A 9,094-nucleotide genomic window follows, 5' to 3' on the forward strand; every position below is an offset into this window, starting at 1 on the left:
AAATCAGCCTATTACAAAGAAGGCAATTTTTGAGGTGATTATGGGGAGTTTTATTACCAACAAAAACACTAAAGATCTTAGATCTAATGTGTGGAATGCAAAATGTGGCTTCATGAGAACTGAGTCAGAGAAGTATGTTTCAGTAACTAGAATCTGTCAGCAGTGTGAAGACGGCTGTGCACTGTTAGACGAATTTAGTTTTTTCTTTTTTAAAAAAAGATTAGACCTATATCTGGGTTATGTGAATCCGCAGAGTAAGCCTGTTGTTTTAATACTTACCGGGCATATACTATATATATTTTTTAATTATTGCTTCATTCTTTCTTATTACTGTATTACGGTGTATTATTTGCTGCACACTTGTTTATTGTTTCCAATGATCTTCTAATATTGGGTTGAAAATCTACTCTGTAAATTCTGAGATTTGTAAGTGGCGTTATTATGTTTAGATGCTTACAATATCGCCGTTTTGCCTATTATAATAAAAGTATTAATAAACTGTAGCTGGTTTCTCATATTAAAAATTCAGCTGAAAAATCGTTTTACTACACTATCCGAGGTAGTTGATGTAGAATTTATTATTCTTTTGTTTGAAGATAACTAATTGTTTCCAATATTTCGAATTGATGGCGATATTCGCCTCAATCAAAATATTATGTATATATATATATATATATATATATATATATATATATATATATATATATATATATATGAGAGAGAGAGAGAGAGAGAGAGAGATGCAGTAACGGATGCAGAATTTTGATAACATGGTTGCAGTTTGGGAACGGATTAGACAAACTAAAACAAAAATAGTAACATGTACGTAACAAATACATTTATAAATAGGGATGCGCACGAGACGAGTCGAGACAGGATTTTCCTGACAAAATTCGAGTCGAGCCATGGCTCTTCCAATAGAGAAATATACATTTTTCGAGTCGAGACATCACTTTTACAGCACATTTTCGAGACGAGACAGCCACAAATCTTGTCTCGCGCGCATCACCATTTATGCACATATTTAGAGAAACTGCATGCATGGATACATGTATATGTAAACCATGGGTGTACTAAAGGAAATATTTGACGCAGTGTAAGTGTGTAAGAGTACGTGTAAATCACTTAAGTACAACCAGAGATTTTATAATAGCACTAGCTGAGCCTGCGCTCTCTACACAGAGCAACATTCACATCTCCTTGTCATTCCTCACAGCATCTGTGCATGTTCCTTTACAGACACAAGTGAAGGACGTCTTGATAAAAATCGGCAAGAGATACCGTAAAGGGGAGATTTTTTCGATTATTTTTTTAATATCTCGTACCGTTTGCAAGCCTACTTTCGGCTGGAGTTTTTTTTTTTTTTTCATATATATGATCAGTGTTTTCTTTCTTCTTGCATGTAGTATGTAATAAGCAAATACATTATACACACTACAATGTCAGTGATGTATGGTGTTCATTGGGCAAAACACTCCAAACAATAGTCATCTTGTTAGACTGGAGAAATGGTTATCCTTCGTTTTCCATCATTATTTAGCCATGAAACAAACGCCGCAGATATATACTAACCCCCGTATACAAATGTGTGGGGTTGCGATGTGTGACTCGTAGAATATGATTCTTTACTTTTTAAAATTACAATACTTCCAGTGTACTCCTAAAAATGAAATAAATAATTAACAGCCATTGGTTCTAAATATTCAATTATAACTGAACAATGTACACAAAATTTGCAATCGATCAATGAAAATTGCATCTTTCTAGAGTTTGTGGTTTCCGAGGTATCCTTGTCAAAATAATTGGCCACAAACATATAAACCTGACGTTTTAATGTATAAACTAGCTGAACCTGCGCTCTCTACACAACGTATCATTCACATATGAGCATGAATCTCCTTGTTGTTCCTCACATTTGTACATGTCCCTTTGCAGACATAAGTGAAAGACTTCTTGATAAAAATCGGCAAGATATACCGTAAAGGGGAGATTTTTTTCGATTACTTTTTCAATATCTCGCACCGTTTGCAAGATTTGAGCCTACTTCAGGCTGGAGTTTTTAATTCATGTATGATCAGTGTTTTCTTTATTTTTGCACGCAGTATGTAGTAAGCAAATACATAAAAGGGGAGGTTCAATGCCGCGTTCACTAAAGCTCTCTACTGACTTCTATCCTTAGCCAATTGGATCCAGTTTCTACTTTGTATTCGTATTTCTGCGAGATTCATCTTAATATTGTCCTCCCATTTGCGCCATCTTTCTAATGGTCGTTTTCTGGCTGATCTTTCAGTTAAGTTTTTGAAAGCATTCCTTCTTTCTTCCGTCCTGGCTACATGACCTGCCCACCTGAGCCTTCTAGATTTGATGACCCTAACAATGTTGGGTAAACCATATAAATTATGTACAGTGGAGTCTCGTTAATTCGAACTTGGATAATTCGAACAGAAGTCCATTCCCCTTGAAAACTGTATTAAAAACAATAGTAAAAAATCGTGGATAAATCGAACTTTTGAACCTAAGTTTTGGATAATTCGAAGTAAATAACAGTTGAAAATTTTTAATGTTGAACAGATAAAAACAGAGAAATGCAGTTTTAACGTGTTTTCAGTTATTCAGATGCAGCCATAGGGAAGAGTAATACAAAAGATAAATAGAAAATCTATGTAATGATATAGGAGAAGGTGAGTTGGGAAGAAGTAAAGATAGAGAACGTGTGCCAATCTCGTCTTCTTTCAGAATTGGTTGAAAATTTAAGATGAATTATTGATAAAGTCAACCAAATGTTATTAATACCGTATTCCACGCAATACATGAAATTAAAGATTTATTGACCGTACAGAAACAATCAAATTTAAGCAAATGAGACTTCTTAAAAGTGAGAACAGAATATTCAAATTGTTACTGGTATTTAATTGTTTGGGCTATTCAATGTATGTTGTAGTGTTGTACATAAATATATTTTCCATTGTACAAGTAGTTCGAATTATGTGGAGTCAATGTCGTTTGTTAGTTTGCGGTATTCGATCGCGCAAATAATAAGCTGCTTTAAAGGTAAAGTCTACACCATATGAATATGTTTTTGATGCTCAATACTTTGGTTTGTTTGTTGTAATATATGTGAAAATGAATGTTGTTGGATAATTCGAATTTTGGATAATTCGAAGTTTTTTCGTGTCCCCTTGGACTTCGAATTAAAAAGAGTCCACTGTAGTTCCTCGTTATGAAGTTTCCGCCATTCCCTATTCCCGTTTCTCTTGGGTCCAGGGGCGTCATTTAGGGGGGCATGGAGGAGCATTTGCCCCTCTGAGTCTGAGATTTATATATATTTTATCAATAGAATAGTAGTAAGTCAGTGAAAAACGCGAAATTTTACTGATATCAAGGGGTCTTGAACCCCTAAGCCAAATCTGAAATGACGCTACTGCTTGGGTCCGAATATTCGTCTCAGGATGATGTTCTCAAATACTTTCAATCTATGTTCTTTCTTCCGAGTAAGCGACTATGTTTTGCAACCATACAGAACAACAGGCATGATTATCGTTTTATATATTTTAAAATAAGCTAATACATTACACATACAATCAATTATAATGTCAGTGATATATGGTGTTCAGTTGGCAAAACACTCCAAACAATAAAGATTCAACTTAGACTGAGGAAATAGTTATCGTTTGTTTTTCATTATAATTTGGCCATGAAACAAATGCCCGAGGGATGTGCAACCCCTATATGCAATTATGTGATGTTGGAATGTATAATGCGTAGGATATGCTTTACCTTTTTATTTATTTATTTTTTTAAATTTCAACACTTCCAGTGTACCCGTAAAAATGTAATAAAGAAATAATTGCCATGTTTTTTTTTAATATTCAATTAGAACTGGACATTCTACGCAAAATTTGCAATCGATCAGTAAAAAACGTGATCTTTCTAGAGCCTGTAGTTTCCGAGATCTCATTGTCGAAATGATTGGCCACAAACATATAAACGTTCACAAACGTAGTTTAAAAGAACTCCAAAGATGGCAGAACAATTCAATTGCATTGATTTTGGAGAAGGCTTATTAAAATAAGGCTTTGAACAATAGTTTTAAAACATAAACTTTATATATATAAAAAAGATGTATTTAAATAATTTATTTAAAATGCACTTTAAAATATTGTCTTTCTTAAACGTGAAATCACTAATAACCGTAAATCAAAGCTTTGAAATCCAAAGTTAGAGGTTGGAGTTCAGGTGTTTTGATAAATACTGAAACGGATCATTGTCAAACGTCTTCATTCATATCTGGCATATCATGACGTCATTCCACTCGAGCATTCCACTCATCATTAAGACTCGACCTTCTTTTAGTCTTAATGACCAATTGCTTCGTCTCTCAAATTCCATATCTAATCACTTTAACACAGGCAATCCATCCTGCTTAGTCCTTTTGATCTCGAGAAGGCATTCGACAAGGTCTAGCATCCCATCTCATCTATAAACTCAAACAGCTCCGCCTGCCTATTGCTTACCTTAGATTCATCTTTAATTTTCTTAGCTGTCGACTGGCTTACGTCTGTATCAACACTAGTTTTTCATTTCCTATTTTTCTTCATTCTGGAGTTCCCCAAGGATCGGCTTTGTCGCCCTTACTATATATCCTATTCGTTTTTGGCTTCCCAGCAATCCCAAATTCTGTTAAGCTCTTTCAGTATGCCGATGACACTGCACTTTTTGCCACGGGAAAAACAATTCATCAGCTCAATTTGGCTCTCCAGGGTGCTATAAATGCCTTTGTTGATTGGTGCTCCCGCTGGAGACTGAAAATAAACCCAGCAAAAACTCAATCTATTGTATTTCTTGCTCCGAAGCATTGATTCCGTGTACACTCCAACCCAACACTCTTGAACCTCACTGTACAAGATGTACCTTTACAATCTACTCGCAGTGTCAAATATCTAGGAGTAACCTTCGATCATCATCTAACCTGGACAGCACATCTGAAAGATATCTCCAAGAAGGCGTACTCTAGTCTCAATCTTCTGCAAAGTCTTGCTGGAACTACCTGGGGACTCCATACTCATACAATTCTTAACACGTACAAAGTTTTTCTCCGCCCTATTCTCACGTACGGTTTTACAGTTTGGATATCTGCTCCGCCCTCCTACTATGAGAAATTACTCATCCTGGAACGTCATGCCTTGCGAATCGCTTTTCGTATCAAATTACCTAGTCCCACTCAAGATCTCTATCATAGACTTACATTTCCGCACCTCTTATATCATTTAGAAACACTACGCACTAAATATATCACCCAGCGCTTGCACAACAATCATCCGCTCTTTCAGCAAACTTTTGCCGACCACGCCACGCCCGAAGTACCTCCCCCGTTGCTGCTCTGTTCCCTCCGCTCTCATTTGTACCGTTACACTCTACCTCCAGACCACCCTGATGCCGTCTACTACGAACCATACACTACAGCCGCTTATCTACCTCACATATGGCCATCATACGCACAGTAACACCTTCTGTACTAACAGGGCTCCTGTGTCTTCATTAATGCCTAGCGTCGCCCCTAGGTGAGAAGATAACCTGCATTTGTTCCACTAAGTCCCTCTTCATATTTATCCACTGTAGTGGCGCAACTCGGTGGAGCAACTGCTTGTGAAGCATTGCTTTAAATTGCTGCCTTCGTTTGCTTCCACTGCAGTTGCTTCCACTAAAACGGTTGCCGCCACCGACCGCTCTCGCGCAACTGTCTCGAGCAACTCTCAGTGTCCGTCACTCGAGGAAAAGCATTGCTTTAAATTGTAGCCTTCGTACGAGGACACTGAAGTGGCGGTCACCGCACAAGGTTGCCAGTGTATCTCGATGCCAATGTATGTATATGTTGTTATATATATATATATATATATATATATATATATATATATATATATATATATATATATATATATATATATATATAAAAGTAAGAAAGAAAAGAAAAGGTGCTGATCAGACGAAACATGCACACTTGATCTTTCCGTGCCTGTCCTAGTCGCAGGTTTACTACCCCTCCCCGATGGGGGAAATTTTTAACACAATAGAAAATAATAATGAAAAACTTATTTTATGCATACCTTTATTTCGTTTTAGTAGAAATTTTAATGAATTTTCATTTTACATATGTTGTGAAGAAAGACTTTAGTTACTATAAATTCACGATCTTTTCTTGTTGTTTGAAATAGTTACAGAGAATGATGAGTTTTACGATATGCGTTGGCGCAATAATGAAATAAATTCGTTTTGAATTTTCGCCCGTAATAATTTGAATATTCCAACACTAAGAATTTCATTAAAGGGAATAAAATAATCGGATTGCAAGGGCGCCCATCAGGAGGGGCAAGGTGGGGCGATCGCCCCCCCTAGAGGAAATTGTACTTCAGAATATCGAAAATCCAATAGGATTTTACATTAGTTACAGCAAAATTTGAAACTATTTTTGAAACGTCGCTTATACTGCCCCCCCTTGTAAACCACAACATGGGCGCCCTTGTTGGATTGTTGAACTTTATCTAGATTTATATTGTGACAAGGTGTTGAGGAGCACATGCACAGTGGGTTGCGAGGGAAGTGCAATACACCATAATTACCCGCCTCTTCGCCACTGTCTACTGCATGTAGAACGTTAAAATTCTATTTAGCTTCGACGACCAATGATTAACGCCAATAGACTTGCTAAATCAATTATTATTTGGAGACTGTTTGACTTCTATTATTATTATTATTATTATTATTATTATTATTATTATTATTATTATTATTATTATTATTATTATTATTATTATTAATAATAATAATAATAATATTTTTGCACTTTTCTTCGTCTTGCTAATTAAATTTTTATTCAAAGTGCTCCCCTCAAAACGTTGTGCCCTTAGACTCGGGCCTAGTGGTAAATCCAACTCTGCCTAGTCGTTTATTTAGAACGATAAATATTCCTTTTAATTCAAGTTCTAGCCCTAATTCGTTAATCTATCTCAATGAATTATATCATTATACATACCAACTAACGTCGATTTATTCTTTCCTTTATACATATATTATGGATCAATAACAACCATACCGTTTTATATACGTATCCTCCCAATATTAATGTTTTCCATGACAACATGTCCTATCAATAACAAACTAATAATCTTACTCATGACAACATGTCCTGTCAATAACAGCGTTCTTTTTTTTTTATTATATATAAGCTATATGCTTAATTATTGCGCCTCTGATCAATGTTGATAATATAGGTACAGATTAATTATAATAGGGATATATAGGGATATATCGCTGTAAATGTCGCCCAGAACGGGAATTCCGTAACAGTATTACAGTGAAGGAAAGAACCCTGGATATTTTCAAAACACTCACTTTTTGAATAGCCCTCGTACTAATTATTATTACATCAATCCTCGTATTAATTATTATTATTACATCAATATAAATATTTTTCTTTTCTCTTCTTTCTCCATATATATATATATCAATTGATTTATAATAACATTTTTCCTTTATTACTAATTACGTATCATAAAACGTCGATTCATTACAAATATCATTTATGGATCTATTCAAAATTATAACTAATTGATGACTTACGCAGAGTTACTAGTTAGTTGTTCCTCTTTTACATTGAACGATAACATCCATATACAAACAACATTATTTATAATTAAGATCGTCATCTTACCAAAACAACAACAAGATCAGAAGGCAATAATTACATTTAAAGGCTTCAATTTAAAATCAATGTCATAGATTTCAAGTTAACATAATCAAATCTCTTTTGAACATGTAAAGTAAAATAAAGGTAAACATAACATTCAGAGTTAATACAAAGATAAGATAAATTAATCACATGATAACATGTTGCAGAAATATAAAGTCCAAATGAAGTATTCATAACACAACTCATAACATCTGAGAGAATAAATTAGGAATTGTTATCCATCCGTAACTCAAATCTAAGTTACATGGCCAAAAGATTCAATCAAGCTAAACGATAAATCACAAACGGGAATACAGCCATCTTCAACTACATCTATGCTAAGAATTTGAGCACAACTCTTAGCAAAAATAAATCCAATTTCTCCGATGGCACAACACACATCTATCAAGGAAGTCTCTTCATCTTCAACCATTTCTGCGATGGAAGTATGAAGCATCAAAGTATTCACTTGAAAATAAGAATCTGGAGATATTCGGAAACTCATGTCACATATAGTTTCTTTCACATATTCTTCTGCGAACAACAAATGCAGTGGTGGAGGTTTCTCACCTTTTTCCTTTCCAATGAAGATCTGGAAATAGAGCGATGTTACATTCAAGCAGTTTCCTTCTCTGTTTCGGACATAATCTTTCAAATCATCCGTAATCTTCTCTATAGACAAACACCTCAGAAAACCTGCAAGTCCTTCATTCTTCTCTTTTCTTTCTTCTGCCCAATTTGTTAAATCTAAATTCCTTCTCGGCAACAAATCCATCAGTCGCGTGAGTGAAGATTTTATTTCTTCAGTATTCTTCTTCAACTGTTCTCTATAATTAACATCCCACAAAGGTATTGTAGCCTGTTTTATTCTGTCTTCTACGGATAACTGAACTTTCGCCTTTTTATAATCCTTATCAACAGAGTTTTCCAATTTTCGCTTACGTTGATCAGCTTCGACAACTTCGGCTGAAAGAACTCGCTTCTTCCAACTGTATCCATTCAAAATCTTTACTGCCATCTGTTGGTCTTCTTCAGTTTTGAAGATTAAATAAATCCAAGAACTCGCTCTTTTCGGCGACTTAATAGTATGGCTTCCCAACTTCAAATCATCAGTCAACAATTTCTTCAATTCCTCTAACCGGTATAATCTCGGCAGACCTTTCACTTCAATTTTGAATACGCCAGTAGTAGTAGTGGAGGTTTCCTTGGCCGGAGATGACGGTTCTTCTTCAATTGTAGCATCTCCCGCATCACCATTCGTCACAGGTTCAATTGTTTCATTTCCATCCTGTTCTTCAATATTTTCATTTCGTCCATCGGCTTTCTTCTGACTTTCTTCCGGTTCTACTTTCATATTCACATCAGTAC

General features: G+C 35.2%; 1 protein-coding gene across 1 annotated transcript; it reads right to left on the reverse strand.

Moving 5' to 3' along the window:
• Positions 1-7,982: 7,982 nt before the first annotated feature.
• On the reverse strand, positions 7,983-8,744 carry LOC145680490 (tRNA (uracil-5-)-methyltransferase homolog A-like). The gene has a single exon (XM_081751074.1). The coding sequence runs from the start codon at positions 8,742-8,744 to the stop codon at positions 7,983-7,985; it is 762 nt and encodes a 253-aa protein (XP_081607200.1).
• Between the last annotated feature and the right edge of the window lie 350 nt (positions 8,745-9,094).

This window comes from Thermobia domestica, chromosome 1, assembly GCF_964235325.1.
Source record: "Thermobia domestica chromosome 1, izTheDome1.hap1.1, whole genome shotgun sequence".
In the NCBI taxonomy this organism is placed as follows: Eukaryota; Metazoa; Arthropoda; class Insecta; order Zygentoma; family Lepismatidae; genus Thermobia; species Thermobia domestica.

Bases quoted from the DNA above. Each gene is read 5' to 3' on its own strand.
- LOC145680490 (XM_081751074.1), bottom strand. From the start codon at position 8,744: ATGGCAGTAAAGATTTTGAATGGATACAGTTGGAAGAAGCGAGTTCTT.